This window comes from Camelina sativa, chromosome 11 (assembly GCF_000633955.1).
Source record: "Camelina sativa cultivar DH55 chromosome 11, Cs, whole genome shotgun sequence".
NCBI classification, from domain to species: domain Eukaryota; kingdom Viridiplantae; phylum Streptophyta; class Magnoliopsida; order Brassicales; family Brassicaceae; genus Camelina; species Camelina sativa.
The window spans coordinates 6,256,805-6,281,211 of record NC_025695.1 but is presented as its reverse complement, the minus strand read 5'-3'; the positions used below and the strand labels follow the sequence as shown (position 1 = coordinate 6,281,211).

The 24,407-nt window shown below is 36.2% G+C and overlaps 4 protein-coding genes across 5 annotated transcripts; 3 read left to right on the top strand and 1 right to left on the bottom strand.

The window, feature by feature from the left end:
• Positions 557 to 6,146, top strand: LOC104721943. Of its 2 annotated transcripts, none has more exons than XM_010440020.2 (6): positions 557 to 1,119; positions 1,444 to 1,621; positions 1,992 to 2,632; positions 3,111 to 3,419; positions 4,246 to 4,377; positions 5,486 to 6,146. In XM_010440020.2, exons 1-6 carry the CDS (start codon positions 994 to 996, stop codon positions 5,585 to 5,587), a joined length of 1,488 nt encoding a protein of 495 aa, XP_010438322.1. In that variant the 5' UTR covers positions 557 to 993; the 3' UTR covers positions 5,588 to 6,146. The 2 variants fall into 2 exon arrangements, with proteins under 2 accessions (XP_010438322.1, XP_010438321.1); XM_010440019.2 differs by having other exon boundaries at positions 1,441 to 1,621.
• LOC104721942 (leucine-rich repeat extensin-like protein 4) lies at positions 9,410 to 11,083 on the top strand. Its single transcript, XM_010440017.2, has one exon. It carries the CDS (start codon positions 9,714 to 9,716, stop codon positions 10,935 to 10,937), a length of 1,224 nt encoding a protein of 407 aa, XP_010438319.1. The 5' UTR covers positions 9,410 to 9,713; the 3' UTR covers positions 10,938 to 11,083.
• Positions 11,406 to 12,926, top strand: LOC104721941 (rosmarinate synthase-like). Its single transcript, XM_010440016.2, has 2 exons — positions 11,406 to 11,908; positions 11,991 to 12,926. The coding sequence occupies exons 1-2, from the start codon at positions 11,435 to 11,437 to the stop codon at positions 12,906 to 12,908; spliced, it is 1,392 nt and encodes a 463-aa protein (XP_010438318.1). The 5' UTR covers positions 11,406 to 11,434; the 3' UTR covers positions 12,909 to 12,926.
• Positions 12,949 to 14,447, bottom strand: LOC104721940 (acid phosphatase 1-like). Its single transcript, XM_010440015.2, has 3 exons — positions 13,810 to 14,447; positions 13,359 to 13,568; positions 12,949 to 13,289 (listed from the first exon to the last, which is right to left on the bottom strand). The coding sequence occupies exons 1-3, from the start codon at positions 14,193 to 14,195 to the stop codon at positions 13,112 to 13,114; spliced, it is 774 nt and encodes a 257-aa protein (XP_010438317.1). The 5' UTR covers positions 14,196 to 14,447; the 3' UTR covers positions 12,949 to 13,111.

Sequence of the window (24,407 nt, the reverse complement as noted above, 5' to 3'; positions counted from 1 at the left end):
GGTAATGAAATTCTAATGTATTTCTTTTGCCAGCATGAAACTGACGGTAAAGATAAATGGTTAACTTTTTGAATTTTTTTGTAGGAAATCTTTATCTAGCATACAAACTGAATATATAAATTTGCAATGAATGAGCAGTAAAAAGAAAAGGATAGCTAGACTGTAACTTAAAATTTTGAAGCATATACATGTCCATATACCATGTATATATAAATATAATTTTTTTGAATATACAAAAGTGCTAAAATTTAAGAAATGTTTTGAATATGGAAAAGTGTAGAAGTTGTAGATAAATGTAAACAAACCGCTTCAGAGACTCATAGCGGCTTCTTAAACCAGCAAAGGCAAAATAAAAAGGTGGGTCAGTGAATGGGTTTCAGAGCCACCTTTTCCTTTTTCTCTCGCTTACTTCTTCAGTTAAAGTTTGAGATAGACACATATTTATTTATACACACATACATACATATTAAAATATTTAATACTATACTTTTAATAAAAATTCTATCGAATGTTTACATTAATTTATAATCTTTCACATCCCAAACTCTCACACTTTCTCTCCTTCTCCTTCGTCGTTTATTATCTCTCTCGCTTTCTCTCTCTCTATCTCCTCTCTTTAATTCCTAATTTGCAGTACTGTCTGAGATCTTATTCCGCTCGACCAAGTTTGTTCCTTTTAGCATAATTTGGGGGGTTTTTTCCCCATCAAATTCTTACTTTGTCTTCTTCTTGTGTCGGTTAGGTTTTCAAGAAAAACCCTCTTTTGTCTTGTCTTCTCAAAATCAGTAGCTTCTCTTCTCTATAATAATAGAGGGTTTATTTTTAAATCTTCTCTCTCTCTCTCTAGCCTCTCTCTTGTTTCTCTCCCTCTCTCTCTCTCTCTCTACATATACTTCAACTCTTGGATATGATCGGAAGAGTTTTGTTATTATCTCTACATCTACACACATAGGAATAAGAGAACATAATCAAAGAAGTAAATTAGAGATCGAGATGAACAAGAGTAATCCTGCTGGTTCGGTGACTGGTTCGGATATAATTGACGCAAAGATCGAAGAACATCAACTTTGTGGATCCAAGAAGTGTCCTAGCTGCGGTCACAAGCTCGAAGGCAAACCTGTAAGTAATATTCTTTTTTTTTTCTTCTTTTCTTTTCCCATCAACTTAAAAAAAAATATATATTTCTACCGTCTTTTTCTCAGTTTAGGTCACTTGCAAATGTTTTTTTTTAATAAAGAAAATAGAAAAAAGAGGAAAAGAACCAATGAAGAACATCAAGAATGATGCTCTCTGTTTTATTCTATCGCTTACAGGAATTCGAAATCCAAAATTTAAAGCGTGTCTATATACGAGTCTTTATATTTATTGTTGTATATACTTATATTCTCTTGTTCTTTATCTTTACATTATTTTTTTTTGCTTTCATTTTTTTCTTTTTAGCAGGATTGGGTTGGTTTACCAGCAGGAGTGAAATTTGACCCAACGGATCAAGAACTGATTGAACATTTAGAAGCGAAAGTCTTAGCTAAAGACTTTAAATCTCACCCTCTCATTGACGAATTCATCCCAACCATTGAAGGCGAAGACGGCATTTGCTACACTCATCCTGAGAAGCTTCCCGGTACATATATGCATATATTTTACATTCACCATATATCTTCGTTGTAATGACTATAGAAATATATATAACATTAAGTCACACCAACGTTTGGTTTTTATTTTATTTATTCTGGTCACACATACACTATATACCTACCTTTTTCCAACCTATAATTCTATATATATACATTCTTCATGCATTCCCTCTATAATCACATACATGCATGTCTTTTCTTATAATATATGATTGTTTGATATGACTATCAAAGAAGAATTGGGTCAAACCAATGCCCAACTCTTTTGTTCATTTGGGTCATACCAAAGTTTGAATCTTTTTATTTTGGGTAATACAAGAAACATATAAATTAACAATAATTTTTTTTTCTTGGTAGGAGTGACTAGAGATGGTTTAAGCAGACACTTCTTTCATAGACCATCAAAGGCGTACACGACGGGAACAAGAAAGCGAAGAAAGATTCAAACGGAATGTGACAATAATCTGCAAGGAAGTAGTAGTTCGGGTGAGACGAGGTGGCATAAGACCGGTAAGACAAGACCAGTCATGGTAAACGGTAAGCAAAAAGGTTGCAAAAAGATTTTGGTTTTGTACACCAATTTTGGTAAGAACCGAAAACCGGAGAAAACCAATTGGGTAATGCATCAATACCATTTGGGGACACATGAGGAAGAGAAAGAAGGAGAGCTAGTTGTGTCTAAGATCTTTTATCAGACTCAGCCTAGACAATGCAACTGGTCGTCTTCGACATCTAGCTTGAACGCTATAGGCGGCGGAGGCGGTGAAGCTACTAGCGGCGGAGAGTATCATATGAGGAGAGATAGTGGGACTACTAGTGGTGGGAGTTGTTCTTCTTCTAGAGAGATTATGAATGTTAATCCTCGGAATCAATCAGATGAAGTAGGCGGCATTGGTGGTGGCGTTATGGCTGTAGCTGCTGCCGCAGTTGCGGCTGGGCTTCCGAGTTATGCAATGGATCAACTCAGCTTTGTTCCGTTTATGAAGAGCTTTGATGAGGTATGCACCCATTTTTTTTTTGTTTTAATTATGATTTCTCGTTCAGTGAAATAACTAATTTAGTATGCATACTCGACTGGTACTAAGACTTTAAAGAAAACATCAAATGCTTAGGGTTCTTATTTGCCTGCTTTGCAAGTAAAAAGTGCTCATTTTGGTTGTATATATATTTTTTTGGTTTAAATATTATATGGTTACCAAAGAAGTTTTTTGACGAAAAAAAAAGGGAAAAACCAAAGAAATTTTATGAAAAAAAAAATATTTACCCGACGTGATAATAATGAACGGTTGGTGCTAATCAACTTTTGACTAACAATATGACCCAAAGTTTCACCCAACGTGATAACTCTAGAAAACAATGTCTAAACCGCAACGGTTCCAAAAAAGATTATGGAATAATCAAAGTAATTATATTTTTAATTAATAATATATGTATAAATAATTAAATATATATTAATTAAAATTTATAATTTTTCAGGTGGCGAGGAGGGAAATTCCTCAGACCGGGCAAGCTACATGTGAGGGTGTTATGGCAGAACAACATCGCCATCGTCATCATCGTCACCAGGCATCAGCATCAACATCACATCATATGGCTAATGACCATCACCATCATCATCAACAACACCAACAACAACGGCACCATGCATTCAACATAAGCCAGCCTACACATCCAATATCAACCATTATATCTCCATCGACTTCGCTTCACCATGCCTCCATTAATATCCTTGACGATAATCCTTATCATGTTCATCGAATCCTGCTTCCCAATGAAAATTACCAGGTAAAATAGCTAATCTTCTTCTTTTCTTTTAACATTGTGCTTCTACCAAAAAACTTATAATGTTTACTATTAATAGTATTTAATTATCTAGGAGTAGGTACCAGTTTCATGTCATGAAACCAAGTTAGCTGAAATATCACAATGATTTATATATAACAATCAAAAGAAAATTACGTTAAATTAGTATTGATTAAGTTGTGAGTCATGCAACTATCAAACTTATATAAGCTTTCAAAACATAAACATAGTATGTTCGTCAAAAGAAAAAAGAAAAAAAACATAAACATAGTAAACTTATGTGATTTTGTAAGGTAATTAATAAGAGTTACTATTACCTAATTATGTGGAGGTTTTTTTTTCTCTTCTTCCACACACAGGCACACATATCGGTATCTAATTATGTAGTAGAAATTGTATTTCTTGCACATGTTAGGTTTAGAAGATATTTGCATGCATGTGACTTAACAATGATGGGACTACATAAGCATGCAAATTGGGTTGTACCAGTATTGATTATGACAAATAAAGTATACATAAGATATTGGTGAAGAAAATAAAATAAAAATAGAGTTACAATGCTTAATAAATAATTATGCATGCTTATTTAATTAGTCTGTTAAGATGTGTCTAAACCACCCATTATCCAAAGCGAACAAAAGCTAAGTCACTTTTTAGTGTCAGCCAAACTAAGAACAAGTAGGAAACCAATGTGGTCTTTGGTGATGGAGAGACAAGATGAGTATATGTTTTAAGATAATTTTCTTTGGGAATTTAATAATAATATATTTTCGTCTGAAATTACTTTTGTCTTTATTGACTGAACAAGACACAACAGCAACAACGTCAAGAAGGAGAAGAAGAACATAATGATGGGAAGATGGGAGGAAGGTCAGCTTCTGGATTGGAGGAACTCATAATGGGCTGCACTTCTTCTACCACTCATCATGATGTAAAAGATGTAAGTTATTAATCCCTTTCTTGACTCTTAATTTCATGAGGGAAAACCTCTTTTTTTTACCATCATGCGTTTTAAGAAAAAATATATATGAGACATATAATCATTATCACCTAAATAAAATGTCATGCATTGAATAAGATGTTGCTTTGTACCACGTAGATTCTGAAATATCGTATGGGAGTCATCATATACAAGTGAGACAGACCAAAATCGATGATACAAATAAAAAGTTTTAAGATAATAATATTTTTATATGGAGATTGTAACTAGTTGAAGATGACAAATGTATGTTATATTTGAATAAAAGTGAAGAATATTTTTAAGACAAAACTTTTCCTTTTTAAATTTATATATTTTCTTTTTCAGTTTTGCATGAGAATGATACTTAGGACTACACATATTCCTTCTGCGTTTATTCTTTACTTAATTGGAAAGAGTTAAAACACAGTTAAGTAAACAAAACCAGAAAAGATAAAGAAAGAGAGATGTGTTTGCTTTATACCTATAAAATTACTCTCTTAAAAAACAATAGAAAATTTACCAGATTCTTTTCTTTTTCTTTTTTAAATCATTTTAAACTAATTTAAAATGCAATGATGGTGGATATCAACTTCTGCTTATATGTAATATAATGTGTGTATATATATATGTAAATAGTATAAAGTCTTTTTTCATGCGTAGTACCTCGCGAGACAAGTTCGGTAAGAGACATTAATAGATTTCATTGTGTTTCGTGGGGGACAGCATGTCTGCGTTCCTTTCTTTTTTTAATCTATCTAAAATTTGATGGAAGGTTCTTATTATTTTGTCCTATAATTTTTTTTTTAATTGTAAGTTTATACATATACGCCCCATTTGTGGAGTGCTAACAGGATTTTGTTGTGTAGATAAGGTTTTTTTTTCCCGGGTCTAATGTCGGTTCATGTTATTTCGGATCAGGAAAGACTATCACAGGCTAGTACTGTGTATGTGAAAGTCAGTCCGGTTTGGATTTGTTAAGTTAGTTTCTAACCAAACCGAATGTGATAGACTACTTAGGCCAGTTCGATGTCCTCACACTTTTGTATATGTGTGTGTGTGTATTGAGAAGCTATTTGGATTGGTGCAGGGGTCATCATCATTGGGGAACCAACAAGAAGCAGAATGGTTGAAGTACTCCACGTTTTGGTCAGCCCCTGACTCTTCTGACAACCAAGATCATCATGGGTAATTGTGCCATTTTCCAGTTTGATGATCGTGTCGACCAACATCACAAAAAGATTCTACCATCAAACCTAGCTATATATCATGATGGTCATAATCATCATCATCATGAAATCTCCATGGAAGGGGTGGTATATAGATCGATCTTGGACCAATCAAGTTATATATGCATGATTTTGAAATGGTGGAGGGTTTTTTAAGCAGCACCAAAAATCAAGCGTCTTTTTGTGATATATTTAAGAGGATTTTGATATTAAAAGGAAAAAAGGAAAAAAAAAAAGAAGAAGCCAAAGTAAAAAAAAAAAAAAGCATGAGAGAAAAAGCTGTTATATTCTAAAGAGACTAAGAAGAAAAGAAGCAAGGTAAATTGCATGAAAGTCATCAACAGTACTATATAAAATTAGATATAAGTATGTTTATTTTTTAAACTCATTTCTTTTGTTATTTTAATTTCTTTATATGTCTTTTCTTTGTTTTGTTAAGTAGGATGAACTGTATAATTAATTGGTTTTTTGTTTAATATATGTATGTTGGTAAATAATACCAGTATTATTTGCTTGTTACTACTTTCCCTATACTTTATCATGAATAGTTCTTTCTCCTTTTGGCAATCCGATGCACTGAGACCCAAGTGTCACTTGAAATTTGATACTAGATATTTATAGATTTACGAAAGGTCGGTTTGATTGTGTATGGAATCATCTAAACTTAGTCTCAAAATTATATGTTTAAAGAGTATATATTATGTCTGACCTTTTAACTCAATACTACCATACATTTGGGTCATGGCATATCTATATAGTTTAGTATCATAAACCTTCAGATTTAATTTGATCTGTAGATTAGTGGCTATCTGGCTATATATACATAGTCGACTTTTATAGGATAATTTTAAGGTTTAATAATGTTAATTAATATAAGTTATTGTAAAGTCCGTGGAATGATAATGTTAATAAATATATGTTGATGGAAACTAATTAAGTCGCTGGAAAAAAAAGGAAACTAATTAAGTTCTGAAGAAATGTGTGATTGTGTGAGTTTTTTGGTTGGTTTGAAATGGGAGTAGGGAAGTAAAATTGATTCCGGTTAGAAGATTTGAATTGTGGAATCATGGAATCTATACCTGAAGAATATAAGAAGTAATGCCATATTACAAAAGCACTTGTCTATGTTTATGTTTGGTCTCTTTAGTCTTTAATTTTCTCCATATAACATTCCAACCTTTGATGCTTTGTTCTCTATAAATTTTCCATATTCCTCTCGTCTCTTCTAGCATATTATCAAATGACCCCTACAACGGCCTAATTCATCGTTGGATTTTTCTACGTGTTCTGTGTGCATCAGTGCATGCTCATCACAAGTTAAAATATCTTAATTAGTTCATTCCGTTATAAAGTTTTTCTTTTAACAAATTTATACTAGTCTACTGAAAAAATGTTATGCGATTCATTTTAAGATTTTTATCCCATTTACACTAGGAAATAAATTGAATTAATGTAAATTTTGACTACCAAGAGTATAAGATAGCAAATTATCAATATTGATCCAAGAGGTTAAGGTTTAGTAGTTAAATGGATCTCCAGGTTTATTTGTGTTCATGGGACATTGGGAGAGGAAAAAGTAAAATCAACATGGGGAGAGATGAGATGAGAGACTTGACCCTTCTGTGCCATGGTTGGATTTCGAAACTCGAATAAAGGCATAAACAGACAATATTTACCTTTATTTCTTACTTCTTTTTAATAATTTTAGTTTTCCCTTTCGACAAATGGATTCGATTTCCCATTTCATATTTTGAACTCATATTATATTCCTCGAAATCGTTTTTAACGTACAAATATTCAAAATTTGATATTATGTTTTTGTACTTTTATATTCATTTAGTATAACTATTTATTTAAGTACGCAGCATGGTCAGTCTTTATAGAGAGTTAACGTTAAAGACTCCAAGAAAATTTTCTTCTTTTTACTTATGCTTTGTTTGTTTTTATGTGGACTCCATGATTACTAGACAGAGAGTTTTGGCAAATGATAAAAAGAAGAAATTTGTTTAAGCACATGAGGAATATCTTTTTATATATATTTTAAATGTAGTATTATATATTAACAAATGTCCAATCTACCTTAGGCTTCTTATGAATTGGGTTTAATGAGCCCATTACAGGCCTACTTTCATTTGAGTATGCCTCCTGATTATTATTTTCCCAGTACGTCTGTACTTAAGATCTTCAAACTGAAACTAAATCGAACTAGTTATCCTAATCAAAATCGAATCCAACTTGAAAAAAATCATTTAATGGATCCAATCGTATACGCAAATTCATTTTTATTTTTTAATATAAATATTTAGCTAATATATACAACAACAAATTATTTTGTTACTGGGTATGTTCTTACCATAGAGACTGAAAAAAAAATTAAAAAAAAAATTGAACTAATCAAAATTTTCACTTTGATTCAAGAAATATCCAAAAATCTGATTGATTTAGATTTTATTTTAACTCGATAAAAGTTGTTTTCTCCAAACAAAAACTAAACCGACTTAAAAACATGAAACGTACACCAAGCCATAGATATTTTACTTTTCTGTTGGTTTGAAGTCATTTTCTCTCTTTTGTTCTACGAAAAAAAAATCTCCAATGTGAAGTAGGTGCAATCCAAATTTGCATGCGGTATTTTGTCGGCTTTACTTTATTGCTTTTCATTCACATGAAAATCTCATTCACTCCCGTATTGGATACTAATATATTAGCAAATCCAACCAAACCTACCTACCACATACCACGGATATACTTGTCTATAAAGACTATAACGCTCCAATTACTAATGTTCGTAAGCCCTCATGCACGTCCATTATTTTCGGTATACAGATCTCATGCTCTTTAGATGGCCAATACCTTATTTCAGAAAACGGAACGAAGACTTCTCGATTTTGTTTTACAATTTACAGATCACCACAAATTATTTTTCCTATTTTGTTTTCATTCATTGAAAAGTGAAAACTACTTTTTAATAGATCAGTCATATTTATACTGTTCTACCTCAAAAAAAAAGTTCTTTTTGTTCAGCAGCACTGAAAATATAAAAAGACTTCGTGACGTAAATAGTCAAATATCAACTTATAATAAATAGTTGAGCGATGGTATTCATCAAACAGTGGTAACATCAAAATATAAAGAAATATAGCGATGCTAGATACCATCATTTTGTTTCTTGTTTTATAGTGAATGCTTGGAAATCTACAAAATTTTGTTGTTTAGCTTGATCAAGTAAAATAATTTTTATTGTGGGAGTATAAAGCTTTCCTCTCAATAATTATTGCATTGAAAAACATTTGGATTGAATGCAGCTAGATGAAATTGTTTAAATGAAGACACAAATGCATTTGTGCCACTCCATGTGATGCAGTTACTCACACTCCCAAAATATCTCTCTCTCCCACACAAGTCAACAACACCATATTCAGTCACAAGCTATGCCTTTGATTATTTATAGCCTCATCTAGATTCTGTTCATTTTCTTTTATTTTTATTTTATGTATTGTTACATTCTTGATTACATCTTCTGTCTACAGAATTCGCAATTAATTAGAACTTGTATAGTAGGTAGAAATTAAACCATTATTAATCAAAGTAGTGCATACATTCAAATGACAGATGTAAGAGTTTTCCTTGTGATTCAAAAACATGTGATCCATTATTTACACTAAAATGCATACTTTTTTTTTTTTTTTGTTGAGAAACACTAAAATGCATACTTTTTTAATGCATTAAAGTTATAAAAAATGGAACAGAAGGCAAAAGAAGATGAACCCGTGATATGATTCATGCAATCATAAGTTGAACACAAACAGTAAACTTAACAAAACAAAGGCAAATGTGACATAACTACACAAGGAACAAATCAGACCTCTTTTTGATAATCTTGTCCCCCTTCTTCATATCATCAATGCTTCTTCAACCACATTTACTCTGTTTTTCATAATCTCTCTCTCTCTCTCTCTCACACACACACACACACACACACACACAATGACACAATCCTCATTAATCCACTGATACAATCACTATTCATTCTCTTTCCTTAAGTGTCAACTCTTACAAAAAGCTACTTTGAAGAAAGAAGAAAAAAAAATGTCTAAGAAGAAGAAAGACAACAACTTAAAGGTTCTCTGTTTCGTCCTGTTTTTGGGTGGTTTGATTCAGACAGATGCTTCTTTTGGAGTAGGAGGTGGTGTTGGAGTCGGAATCGGTGGCGGCGGTGGTGTTTGGATTGGCGGCGGATACAACAACGGTGGTAACCGTAATGCAGTTCCAGGATCAGCTCAGAACAGTGTAGCTTACAATGCACTCCAAGCGTGGAAGTCAGCGATTACAGAGGATCCATCAGGTGTTCTTAAAACATGGGTTGGGTCAGATGTTTGTTCTTACAAAGGTGTGTTCTGTTCTGGTCAAACTATAACCTCCATAGATCTTAACCATGCAAACCTCAAAGGCACACTTGTCAGAGACCTAGCTTTACTCTCAGACCTCAACATCCTCCATCTCAACAGCAACAGATTCTCAGACCAAATCCCAGATTCTTTCAAGAACTTAGTTTCCCTTCAAGAACTTGACCTAAGCAACAACATACTCTCAGGTCCTTTCCCTTTAGTCACACTCTACATCCCAAACCTGGTTTACCTCGATCTCCGGTTCAATAGTTTCTCCGGTTTAATCCCTGAAGAGCTTTTCAACAAACGGTTAGACGCGATTCTCCTCAACAACAACCAATTCGCCGGAGAGATACCAAGAAACCTCGGGAACTCTCCGGCTTCGGTGATTAATCTCGCGAACAACAGATTCTCCGGCGAAATCCCGACGAGTTTTGGCCTCACGGGATCGAGGGTGAAGGAAGTTTTGCTCTTGAATAACCAGTTAACCGGTTGTATACCGGAATCTGTTGGTATGTTCTCCGATATCCAAGTCTTTGACGTAAGCTACAATTCATTGATGGGTCATGTCCCAGAGACCATCTCTTGCTTGTCGGCGATTGAAATTTTGAATCTTGCCCACAATAAATTCTCCGGCGAGGTTCCTGATTTGGTCTGTTCGTTGAGGAGTTTGATTAATCTCACTGTTTCTTTCAACTTCTTCTCTGGCTTTAGCTCTCAATGTTATTCCAGGATTAGTTTCGGGTTTGATTTCGTCGGTAATTGTATCCCCGGGAGGAACTCGCAGCGGCCTCAGCCGGATTGTTCTGGTTATTCCGGCGGTGCTATGAGCTGTTTTAGGATTCCGACGCAGCCTTTAGCTTGTGCTGCAATAAGTGTTGGATTAAAAGAGGGTAACGATCAGTACACTTCATCTCTTCCATAATAGTTTAGATTTTGATCCTAGAAGCTTTGTTTATGCGTAAAGATGTATCCTTTTTGTGATTTGATTAGTTAAATTAGTAACCAGTTCAATGTTAAAGCTAAGCCATCTTCTGTGTAATCGAATTGTGCTAATGTCTTCTTTTTTTTTGTAAAATCTAACATAAGAATAAGATGCCATTATATGTAAATTAAAACCATACGTTGTTCACGCAATACGATCAGCCAGGGGGCACAAATTTACGTATTTGAAGATTATTTTAAGGGTAGTGAGAGGAATCCGACCGTAACAGAAACATGTTTTAAGGGACCATGAAAATTTTACATTCCCTTAGGAGAGGGTTGTTTAGTTCATGGGAAAAGAATGTGTTGAGAACATGAAATTATTTGTAAATACTAAATACATACCAACAAACGCACATGTTATATATATATATATGGTGTGTACGAAAATGTACAAGCACATCAAAACTGGATTGTAACCAAAGAACAAAACAAAAAATGTTTGCCAAAGAGAAGACAATAATGGAGGAGGACTGTGTGAGATTCATATGCAAAAGAACTGTGGTGAGCACTAGATCGATCGAGCCAGGGAGATTATACAAGTTTTCGGTATTGGACCACGTTATGGAACCAAACCATATTCGTCTAGTGTACTATTACCGGTCTTCCAAGACTAGAGAACCGGGAGAAATCACAAAAAAATTAAGGGAGTCATTAGCATACACACTCAATTGTTATCCGATTGTAACCGGAAGATTGGTTAAGGAAACTGATGGTAAGGAAGAAAAGGAGGATGTAAACCCGCGGTGGAAGGTGAAGAGCAACGACGCTGGCGTGAGGATGGTGGAGGCGAGAGCAGCCGGGTCAGTTGAGGAATGGCTTAGGAGTGTTAATAGAGAGGAGGAACTCAAGCTTGTTCATTGGGAAGACATGTACCAACTTCATTATTATTGGTCTACCTTTAATGTTCAGGTATATGTATAATCCAGTTTATTCTGGTTTGGTTTAGTACGGTCTGGTTTTGTCTTATGTATTGGTTTCTTTTTATGTATAGGTGACTGAGTTTGAAAGTGGTGGGTTAGCTATTGGGTTAAGTTGTAGCCATCTCTTAGCTGATTCAGTCTGTGCAATGATGTTTATTCGAGCTTGGGCAGATTTAACTCTGTCTCGATCCATGATGGCTCCACCAATCTTCCACCCGTTGCCGCCTCGCCGGTTTGTTAACGAGAGAGTGATCTCTAACAACCAACTGCTTAGCCAGTACATCAAATCTTGTTCTCTAATGGTTTCACCGTCAAACGTTACGGAGGACCATATGGTCACCGTTACTCTTCTATTCCCGGATCCGTTGGTCAGAGCAGGCGATAATGAGCCAGGGATTTCGACATTTGAGATTTTGGCCGGACTATTTTGGATATGTGTGAGTCGAGCCAAAGGGAAGAGAAACGAGCTCATGGACATGTCCTTGTGTTTAGACGTTAGAAAATTACTGCGTTTAGACCAAAGCTATTTTGGTAATTGCATGGTTTATCACAAGGTTCCCTATTCTAAACCGGTTAAAACCAAAGACAAAATGTTATTATTGTTTCACGCTGTTGAAGAGATTCAAAACATAACTAAGAGACTAGACTACGACACGGTGATGGATTTGATCGAATGGCTGGGTAGCAATAATAATGGTGCGATATCTAATGGTTCGGATCTCGTGTGTACTAATTTAGAGAACATGTCTCATCCGCGTCCAATGATGTTCGAGGAAGATTTGGTTCTGAGCCACGTTTCTTGTTATGTTAAAGGACCTGTAGCTGGAGGTGGACAAGTCATAGTGCTTCCCTCACCGTCAGGTAAGGGACAAAAGAGCCGAGTGGTTATGGTCAGTCTTCCTGAAAGAGAGATGGTTAAGGTTGTAGAGGATGAGCTTCTTCTAAGCTTTTCTCCGGTTGTAATAATGAAAAATACAAAACAAATATAATCAATAAACTAACACTACACTAGTCTCTTACATATTTTGGAACAATGGAGAGTTTTTTTTTTGAAATAATCACAGAAATTACAAAAGATATATAAGTTGTTATTCGTACATGTCTAAAAATTGGCTGATTGATTGTTCTTTCAAATCCCCAAAATCACGTTTTAATACTAATGTCTAAACATACACAAGCCAGAACCGGGTGATCAAGCAATGTAGTACATGGGATTTGGGACTTTGAAAGAACGATCAGCCACGGCAAAACCAAGAAGATCACTCCATTGATCACCGGTATTGCCTCGGATTTTGAAACCTTCCTCAATCAGTTTCGACCGCTGCTCTGATTTGTAATTTGTAGCTGATGTCCCTTGATCTTTTGGACCTCTGCAATCAGAATCTTTATATTAGTTATACTTACACCAATTTGGTATGGAATGTTTTGGTATAGCTTACCTCAAGAGGAGCCGTTCCCAACCGGAATAACCGGCGTCGCGGAGATTTGTCTCAGTGAAACTCCTTTGATCCTCGTCTCGTCCGGTTAGCAAAATGATAGTGAAACCAAGTTTCTTGAGAGCATTATAAAGTCTTAAACTCGCATCAAAAGCTGGAGCTGTTCCTTGTACTACCCACTCATTAAAAGTATTCGACTCGAATGGTTCAGACCTAAACCAACCACAAAAAAAGAAAAACAATCTAACCGATCGGTACACTAAAAATAATCGCTACAATTACAATAGAACCGGCGATCTTAAACCAATAACCGGATCTATAATTCACAAATTCAGTCGTGGGGTCTCAGACTCCGGTTTTGTAGGTCGACGATGTAAAGTCATCAGGGCCGTTGATTTTAAACTCACATTATAGATAAAATATAATCGAACGGCTAATAATAGAGAGAACATACCCGTAACCATGAGCCTTGTAGTAGTCGATATTAGTGAGGAGCGTCTCGTCGATATCGAAGATCCACACGTCCTTGCCGTCGCCGGGGATTTCAACCGTCTTCGCGAAAGCGATGGCGTAATCGGCGATGACGTTGTAATCGGATAAGAACTGTTCTCCGTTGAGATAATCAGCGACTGAATCGACGCAAACGGACGGGATCACATCCCAAGTTCCGGCGTTGTTGGTCTCGGCGGCTAATCTCCAACTGTCGCAGTAGCGAGATCCGTCGTCGCTTCCCGGGAGTTTGATGAAGGAGGTGCGAGTAGAGATGGACGAATCGATTAAGAAGACGAAGACGAAGAAGAAGAAGAACCAAATCGAAAGGCTAAGAGGAGAAGACGCCATTGGAGCGAGATTTAGAAAGAGAAAGTGACTTTCTCCCAATTTTATATTTTAGTTATCGTTATGTAATTCTTATTACCGGTGTTCTAAAACGCGCTAGCACACTGGATGGGCGTGCTTCGACCGTGTCTCCGGGGCACAGTTGAATGTAGATATCATTAACGCGAGGTGTAGGATACCAGGCCGAGAAACCCGGGCAACTAACCCCCCCTATGCGCCGATCGCTACGCGCTCTCTAGACGATAGACGAACGTTTAGCGGGTGTTTAGACGGAATTTATGCGGATATTTGTATATACTATATAAATTATATATATATGTAATATACAAATTATAAAATAGCTATATTCTTAAAGTTGATGTTTATGCAGATACAATTATAGTTCATAGCAGCTGAATTTTGATGATAATCCCTTTTTTTTTTACTGGAAAAACAATTCAAAATAGAAATAGAAACATTTAAATAATCATATCATGACAACAGAATGACTGTTACTCCAACAGTCGATGTATATACACTTCACAAGGAATAGCCACGAATAATAAACCAAAGGTATGAACAAAGATATCAACAAACTATTACTAATATAGCATAATATTAAATAATAAAGAAAGAATTGTACTAAAAAAGCTACGATAAACGAAAGTGACCATGAAGCAGTTCACGTTGGGAAGAAAGTCAATCGGAGTAGAGAGACAAACCAAAGAGAAATACAGAATAACTGAGAAGAGCAACAGAAATTAACGAATTATGAATACACGAGGTATATAACTCAGAAATATATCAATTTGGGATTGTATTTAGGGTTTTTCATTAAGTATTAAGAAACTAGGTTTTTGTCCACTTAAGAAAACGTATGGACGACGTCTCGGCGGTGTCGTATATGCGGACTATGCGGTGTCCAAGGCGCCCGTTTTATATGAAAACGCATAATAAACTGTATAGGATGTATTCGATACGTTACGACACCAAATAGAGAATAGGCGGCGCATATACGGACTAGGCATCCGCGTTTTAGAACACTACTTATTACTAAACCAAAGTTTATAATTAGTTAAATTATACTCTAGTAGTAGTATTATTAATAAGCTTAATAACGATCATAAGTCATCTTTTTCTCTGTAATCTAATCATATTTGTTAGAGGATTCAAGTTTACTGATGAACTAGATACAAGAGAAACAAATTAATCTTTTGTTTTTGTTTTTGAAATAGCATTATAACGTAAAAAAATATGAAAGCAGAAATAAAAAGTACGAAAATAAAGTGAGTAGATTTTTGCTTCTTTTTCATAATTGGGTAACGTAAAATATCTTTTTTTTGGGCAAAGCGTAACGTAAAATATCTATGCATACTAAATTAAGAAGATAGTAGATGCGGATCCCGCACGTTCGTGCGGAATTATATTTATAAATAAATTGTTTTGATATAGTATTTATAACTCAAACTCATACCAATTCAGTATTTTGTTTAATTTTTGGTTTGGTTTCAATCTAATATATTAGTGTTTGGATATCAAAAATAATATAGGTTTTACCTATACTTATAAAATCGAATGATCGAGCGATCGAACCGGTATCAAACTGAACCATATTTTTACTGAACTCATGAAACCAATACAACCAATTGAGTATAAAACCTATTAAAACCCGTTGAAGACAAATATAAATATTTAGGGTGGTCGTAATCTCATTTTGTTCTATCCCATTTTGTAATATACATATTCTCAAATTCCCGTCGCATAACATAATACATTTTCAATATGGAACGTTCCAAGTATGAGATCAATTTTGTATTTCAGATTGGAAACGGGGCAGGACGGAACCACAAATTTCGGAAGTCATATGATATAATAATAAATATAGGAAACACAATATAATTTATAGTGTGTCATATGATATAATAATAAATTCCAAAATTAGTTGACTTCTTTATTTTTGTTAAATTTATATTTGGTTCATCTATATTGTATTACATTTTTTTTTTTAACTATTTACTTTTATGTAAATTTATAAAAATATTTTTAGATAAATAAACTTTAAAAAAAAAACATTTTTTCTATAAAGAAAGATGATATTTTTTGTTATTAACTTTAAATGGTTGATAAAAAAACAAAACATAGAATTGGAAATGCGAAAGTTTAGCCACTTACTCCATTGGTATCCTACTGGTTTAGTCTCGTCTTGTTTAGGGTCTAATCCAATGTACACACATGTACTCATTCTTTCAGGTCTTCGTCAACATTGATTCGCTTTTTACCCTGGCAACCCTCGATCTTCTTTCTTTAGATCGTTGTCGACATTGATTCGTTTTGTGTGCTTCTTTCTCTTATGTATGAGACATTAGATTTTCCTTCTCTAACCTATGAGACGGTAGTTATGCAATTTTCATAATATGGTTTGTGAGTTTGCTTAAAATCCTGTCAGTGTAAATTTCATATGCAATTTTAGAGATTTGATGATTATAAATAAATTGATAAACATTTCTGAAAGTATTCAACATTATAAACGATAAATGAAATATTGCAAAACGCTTTCAATGAGATGGATAGAAGCAAAAATTATATCAAGGTCTGCTATTATATTCCTCTACAAATACATGTTTAAAAAGTCAAGTATGTTTAGAAAAACAAAAGGTAATTAATTATAGTAAGATAACACAAAACATATGAGAGTTCTTTAACTCATGAAAATTTTCTGATCATTACATTATAAGGAAAAGTGAATTAGACCGATGTTTTCTATGGATTCACGTCTGTTATTTGCCTCTTGAAACAGATGTTTGTTCTTTTTTCACACAAACATGGATTATAGTCTATTATTCGGAACTATCTCACATTCTCTCACTCGGTCACTCCTAACCTGAAATTAGGACAACCATAGAGAAGAGTTACATTATGAATGGGCAAATAAACAATATATCCAAAGTAAGAGTGACGAACCTTATTCCCAGCTTTTGTCACTTTGAAACACCTCTTGGAAAAGGACATCCAACTTTTTTTCTCATATATGAAAGATGATCTTTAGTACTTGTGATTTTAGAGACTGCTAAATAGAGTTTTAAAATAACATTTAAGAATATAAACAGTTTTTAATCACTTTCCACTATTTAGTCTTAGCACTTTAGAGTTGTAAGAAACCTCATTAGATTGCAACAGCTCAATGATGGTTTTGTGGAAGCAGAAGAAAGTAGTCTTTTATAAAGAGAACCAATTCTTCTTGTGGCTTAGTTTCAAGAACATGTTAGAGCAAGACCGTCTTTTGGTAATCTAAAACATAAACTGTTGAAGTACAAATTAGAAAATTTGTAGTTCATCTATATTATATTCCTATAGACTTACAATTGGTTTACTTGTCTTGTTTAAGATTATCTGCACAACACATCAAATGTTTAGTACACTCACAACATAAAACGTGAAATTTCATATAACAAAAAAAAAAACAGAAATTAAATAGAGTATTGTACAAGTCTAAAACATACATAAAAGTTGCCATGAAAAAAGAGAAGATACCTAAGGATGTTGTAAACTAGAGAATTTAGGAAGTGAAATCTCTTAGTCTTATTGATTAATGTCGAGCATACATGTATATATAATAGGAGTACAAGGGCTAAAGCCCATAAAGCAATAGAGTACATAAGATAGGCCATGGGCCGTACAGCAATGGCCATGGGCCGTAAAGCTATGGCCGATGGGCCGTACATGTGCGGACAGTAAATGGCCGAATGGCCATGTCCTAACGGACTGTGAGCGGGCCGGTCTATGGAGTCCACAAGTGTTTTACAACACTCCCCCTTGGACGAGATGACCGTACCATGTTGGATGGGATCGCTGCAATGTGCTTAGGGGATGCTGCCTCATTAAAACCTTACCAGGAAAACCCAATGGGACAAAACCTTGGTGAAGGAAAAAGAGTACAGCACACATTGCTCCCCCTGATCCAAACATCACTCTAAGTCCTGAAGCCTCCGCATCCCAATCTTGTGCGTGAGCTTCCTGAACGTCGATGTCGGCAATGCTTTGGTGAAGAGATCGGCTGAGTTGTCGCAGGACTGTACTTGCACCACTTGAACTTCTCCGGCCTTTTGTAGTTCATGTGTGAAGAAGAACTTCGGCAGTATGTGCTTCGTCCGATCTCCCTTGATGTATCCTTCCTTGAGCTGTGCGATGCAAGCCGTATTGTCCTCGTAGATGACGGTTGCTCCCTTGCTGTCTTCTAAGCCGCTATCCGTCCGAATATGCTGAGTCATGGACCGCAACCAAACACACTCACGGCTGGCTTCATGGATGGCTAGGATCTCCGCGTGATTTGACGATGTGGCCACAAGAGTCTGCTTCATTGAACGCCAAGAGATCGCCGTACCGCCGTGCGTAAACACATAACCTGTTTGTGACTTACCGTTGTGTGGATCGGATAGGTAACCTGCATCAGCAAAACCAACTAGACAGTCTCGGTTATGGTTAGTATAAAATAAACCAAAATCAACCGTCCCTCGCAGGTACCGTAGTACGTGTTTAATACCATTCCAGTGCCGTATAGTTGGACAAGAACTATATCTTGCTAGGAGGTTCACGGCAAAGCATATGTCCGGCCTAGTATGACTAGCCAGGAACATTAACGCTCCTATAGCACTGAGGTAAGGCACTTCAGGTCCAAGAATTTCTTCATTGGCCTTCTTAGGAGCAAATGGATCTTTATCCAAGTCTAAGCTTCTAACAACCATTGGGCTAGTCAATGGGTGAGCTTGCTCCATATTAAATCTCTTGAGTACTTTTTCTGTGTATGCCTTTTGATGCACAAGGATCCCATTATTTACGTACTCAAGCTGCAATCCCAAACAGAATTTTGTTTTGCCTAGGTCTTTCATCTCAAATTCTTTCTTGAGGTATTCTACAGTTTGGGCGATTTCCCTAGAGGTACCGAGGATGTTTAAATCATCCACGTAAACTGCTATTATCACAAATCCTTTGTTTGCAAACTTCTTTATGAATATACATGGACTGATTGGGTCGTTCTTATAGCCTTTCTTAGCTAAATAATCACTTAGTCGGTTATACCACATTCGACCACTTTGTTTCAGTCCATAAAGCGATTTGTCTAGCCTTATGCAGTATTGGTCTCGAGTACCATTTTTACATTTATGTTCTATACCCTCTGGTAATCTCATATAAATCTCATTATCCAGTGGACCATATAAATAGGCGGTTACAACATCCATTAACCGTAAATCCAAATTTTCTCTTATGGCCAGACTTATTAGATATCTAAAAGTCGTTGCATCCATCACAGGGGAGTATGTCTCCTCATAATCTATGCCGGGTCTTTGAGAGAATCCTTGTGCTACAAGCCGTGCTTTGTATCTCACTATCTCATTTTTCTCATTTCTCTTTCTTACAAAGACCCATTTGTGTCCAACTGGTTTAATGGTAGGTGTCGTCCTTAAGATCGGACCAAACACACTTCTCTTCTTTAAAGAGTTTAACTCCACATCAATGGCTTCTTTCCACTTAAGCCAATCTTTACTTTGGGTGCACTCTAATATGGATGTGGGTTCTTGATCCTCATTTATCTCAAGTGCTACCTTGTATATAAATATTTCATCAATGTCGACATTTTTCCGGTTCCATTTTATTCCAGACATTATGTAATTGATTGATACCTCATTGTTATCAATTCCTTCAGGTTCTTGAGGTTCAGCGTCCTGAACTTCACCTGGTACATTAATTATTTCCGCGGCCATGTCTGTTTTTTCGGTAATTCCCTGAACCTCGGTCTGTTTTACACCTTTAGACTTACGAGGATTTTTATCTTTGGAACCTAACGGTCTACCTCGTTTCAAACGTGGTTTAGACTCTGTAGCAACTTGTTTATTGTGTTCCTTTTGAACATCAATACGTACTGGTGCATTGCAAGCTGGTATGTACGATTTTGTTACTCTCTTTGGGTCAGCAAAGGAATCTGGCAATTGATTAGCTAGCTGTTGTAAGTGTATAATCTTTTGAACCTCTGCATCACATGCTAGAGTTCGAGGATCTTGACAATTTAAGGATGTTTGATTCCATGTTAGTTCTTTGACCAGCTTGCCGGTCTCACCACCTATCATAGGGAATTCGGACTCAACGAATTGACAGTCCGCGTATCTGGCCTTAAATAGATCTCCTGTCAATGGCTCAAGATACTTTATTATGGTGGGAGACTCATATCCCACATATATTCCCATCCTCCTTTGAGGTCCCATCTTAGTTCTCTGTGGTGGAGCAACGGGTGTATAAACGGCACAACCAAATGTTTTGAGATGGGATAAGTCTGGCTCTTGACCCGATAATAGTTGGGATGGTGAATATATGTGTTCACTAGATGGCCTGATGCGTATGAGTTCTGCTGCATGTAAGACCGCGTGTCCCCAAGCCGACACAGGAAGCTTCGATCTCATTAACAATGGTCGAGCTATTAATTGTATACGTTTAATGAAGGATTCAGCTAATCCGTTTTGTGTATGGACATGTGCCACAGGATGTTCCACACTCACCCCCATGGACATACAGTAATCATTAAACGCTTGGGATGTAAATTCACCAGCATTATCTAGACGTATAGTCTTAAGTGGAAAGTCTGGAAAGTGTGCTCTTAATCTTATGATTTGAGCCAACAGCCTAGCAAATGCTAGGTTCCTTGTGGATAACAAGCAAACGTGAGACCATCTGGTTGATGCATCGATCATAACCATGAAATATCTAAACGACCCACATGGTGGGTGTATTGGTCCACATATATCACCTTGTATCCTTTCCAGAAAATGTAAAGTCTCTTTTGTGACTTTTACTGGTGACGGTCTTGTGATTAGTTTCCCTTGTGCACATGCTACACAAGTGAGATTTTTAGGGAAAACCTTTTTCTCTTTAAGGTTGTGCCCATTCGAACTCTTAATCACTTTACGCATCATGTTCGAACCCGGGTGGCCTAACCGGTCATGCCATAGAGTGAATTGTTCAGTGAACATTTTGTGCTTTGCCAAGTTAGCTTCTATCATGTTTATCTTAGCATGGTATAAACCAGTGGCTAGTGCAGGTATAGTCTCTAGGACCTTCTTTTGGCCATTTACATTTTCTGTAATGTATAGGAATTCTTTAGTTCCTTCACCCTTGGTTTCAACATGATAACCATTTAATCTTATATCTTTAAAGCTCAATAAGTTTCTCTTAGAGCTGGGTGAGTATAGGGCATCACTTAGTTCAATGTGTGTGCCGTTAGGCAACAAAACGTGAGCCTGGCCGTAGCCTTCTATCATGTTGGCTATACCCGCAATTGTACTAACATTTGCACTTTTCATTTTAAGATTTATGAAATATCTTTTGTCTCTTAGTATAGTGTGGCTGGATCCACTGTCCACTACTAGTTCACTCATGTCCTTGGCCATTTCTATAAATTAGGACATAATTTTGTATTTTAATGAGACAATTATAAAATAAAAGAACCATTGCATTTAAATTAAATAATCATCCAATACAATAAAAGAAAATAAAGCATAAAAGCATTGAAATTAAACCGCATTAAAACGAAAATCAATCATCATCTTGAAAACAATCGGAAGTCTCTAGCAAGTCGTCATTCTCATGATCGAAGTCTCCTTCATCATCGATGTACGCATAGTTGGCTTCCGGATTTTTCTTTAGAACTTCTTGGTATGCATCAATGAGGTGTTTGGGAGTTCTACAAGTCTTGGACCAGTGGTTTGACATACCACATCTGTCGCAGACCGATTTGACCTTGGTACGTGGTTTAAAGGACGTACGGCCCTTACCACCACGTCCGCGGCCTCCTCGGCCGGCCTGTCCGCCACGGCCACCACGTCCTCTGCCACCACGGCCTTGGCCGTAGTGTCTTTCTCTGTGGACATAGTTGGTCTCATGGGGCGCTTTTGGCTCCTTAGACTCCATTGTAGTTTTCTTTCCCAAATCAACCTTATTTGCTTCCGGTAATGGGGCTGTACCGGGAGGTCTCATAGCACTGTTCATCAGCAGCAACTCATCATTCTGCTCAGCTAGCAGTAAACATTCAATGAGTGCCCCATAATCGGCAAAGCCTTGATGCCGATACTGTTGCTGAAGAACTCTATTGTTAGGGCTGAAAGTAGACAAAGTCTTTTCTATCAGTTCCCTTTCAGTCACCTCTTTTTCACATAACCTAAGGAGTGAGACAATCCTAAAAAGCTCAGAGTTATACTCCTCCACGGATTTGTAATCCTGGATCCTTAGGTTCTTCCAATCAAACTCGGCCTTTGGAAGGAGCACCGTCTTTTGGTGCCCGTAACGGCGTTTAAGCTGTGTCCAAAGGGCGAGTGGATTGTCTATAAAGAGGTACTGACTCTTGAGACTCTCTGCAATGTGATGGTGCATATGTTGGAGACACTTATTCTTTTTCTTATCAGTGCTCTCAACTTCCTCATCAATGCAACCAGCAAGGCCATTGGACCTTAGGTGGATTTCGGTGTCTTTGACCCATTCCAAGTAGTTCTTTCTAGAAGCTTGCAAAATGGGATAGTCAAAGCTTTTGAGGTTTGCCATCTGCATATAATATAGACAACCGATAGTTAGCATGCGATATTTGAGACCGAATCATGCAACAAACATTTATTCAGGTCATGCGGTATTTGAGACCGAAACATGCCTTGGGCCATGCGGTATTTGAGACCGAAACATGTCCTTGGCCCATTATAGATTTCGTATGGTTTAAATTCATGCATGCAAAGACAACAAAATCAAATATGTATGCATGCAATAATTTCCTTATTTCTAGATAGGATTTCCTTTTTCTTAAATTTCCTTTTAGTCTAGGATTTAGTAAATTTGTTTTAAGAGTTTTAGATGATTAGGAACTTATCCTAACCAATATTTAATTTCCGATTTCATGTTTTAATTTTATAGAAACTTAACAAAAGTTTTTAATTTAATCGGACATACTCTTAGAACATTAAAGTTAATTTTATTTAAGTTTTAGGATAATGATTAAAAGTTTATGGAAGTTATCCTAATAATCCTAGAACAAGTTTCATGCTTGATTTTTATGTTTTCATGGCCGAAAATTTGCAGGAAATTTATGTTCAAATTTATGCTTAAGGAATCCTAAGAATTAGTTCATGCAGCCGATTTTTCTAACATCCTATACATGATCCAATTTTTAGTTATGATGCATGAATGATCCAAGTTTTAAATCCTAGAACAGTTTAACAATATTCAATTTTAACAAGTTCATGTTCTAGGCTCTTATGCAACAAGCAATCCAAACAACCAAATTCGATTTCATGTTTGACAAAGTTTGGTGCAATTTACAAACAACCTAACAGCCCTATGCAATCCGATTTTAAGATTTACATGGATATAACTTTAAGGTTTGTTTGTTTATGTACTTGGAAGTATTAGGGTTTAATAGTTCATTAATGTTCATGTTCGATATTAGGGTTCTAAGAGGGTTCAGCCATGTTTTTACCTTTCACCGGTTTGGATCTGACTGGATATGGACCGGGAGCTAACAGACCTCGGTTTTAACTCTCTCTCGTTCACGGACCACGAACAGAATCACGAACCAGATCTCGGACAGAACCACGAACCAGATCTCGGACAGAACCACGAACCAGATCTCGGACAGAACCACGAACCAGATCTCGGACAGAACCACGAACTGGATCACGTACAGCGTCCGCGGACAGAACAACGAACAGGTTCCGCGGATGATGAACAGCTTCCCACGAACAGCTTCGTACTTCTCTCGTCCGGTATCACGAACCACGAACAGACGAACTCACCCCCGAACACGGACCAAGATCCTCGATCAAGCTGTCGATAGAAGCTTGATCACGAGCTTAAGGTATGCTCGTGAACAAGGAGATTTTCGAACAGAAAAAGGTTTGATCTCGGATGGGAGCAAGAAAGAAAGATGTTTTAGGGTTTGTGGAAGAGAGAAGTAGATCGGCGGCTGCCTTAGGGTTTTAGGGTTTAGGAAGCGGCGGCTGCTTTTAGGGTTTAGGGTTAGAGGCTATCGTGCTGATAACGTGTTGTAAACTAGAGAATTTAGGAAGTGAAATCTCTTAGTCTTATTGATTAATGTCGAGCATACATGTATATATAATAGGAGTACAAGGGCTAAAGCCCATAAAGCAATAGAGTACATAAGATAGGCCATGGGCCGTAAAGCAATGGCCATGGGCCGTAAAGCTATGG

Coding starts and splice junctions, on each gene's coding strand:
- LOC104721943 (XM_010440019.2), top strand. CDS start 994: ATGAACAAGAGTAATCCTGCTGGTTCGGTGACTGGTTCGGATATAATT. Junction 1,120..1,440: donor ACAAGCTCGAAGGCAAACCT/GTAAGTAATATT, acceptor TTTTCTTTTTAG/CAGGATTGGGTTGGTTTACC. Junction 2,633..3,110: donor TTATGAAGAGCTTTGATGAG/GTATGCACCCAT, acceptor ATAATTTTTCAG/GTGGCGAGGAGGGAAATTCC.
- LOC104721941 (XM_010440016.2), top strand. CDS start 11,435: ATGTTTGCCAAAGAGAAGACAATAATGGAGGAGGACTGTGTGAGATTC. Junction 11,909..11,990: donor GGTCTACCTTTAATGTTCAG/GTATATGTATAA, acceptor TTTTATGTATAG/GTGACTGAGTTTGAAAGTGG.
- LOC104721940 (XM_010440015.2), bottom strand. CDS start 14,195: ATGGCGTCTTCTCCTCTTAGCCTTTCGATTTGGTTCTTCTTCTTCTTC. Junction 13,569..13,809: donor TACAAGGCTCATGGTTACGG/GTATGTTCTCTC, acceptor TGGTTGGTTTAG/GTCTGAACCATTCGAGTCGA. Junction 13,290..13,358: donor TGGGAACGGCTCCTCTTGAG/GTAAGCTATACC, acceptor TTCTGATTGCAG/AGGTCCAAAAGATCAAGGGA.
- LOC104721942 (XM_010440017.2), top strand. CDS start 9,714: ATGTCTAAGAAGAAGAAAGACAACAACTTAAAGGTTCTCTGTTTCGTC.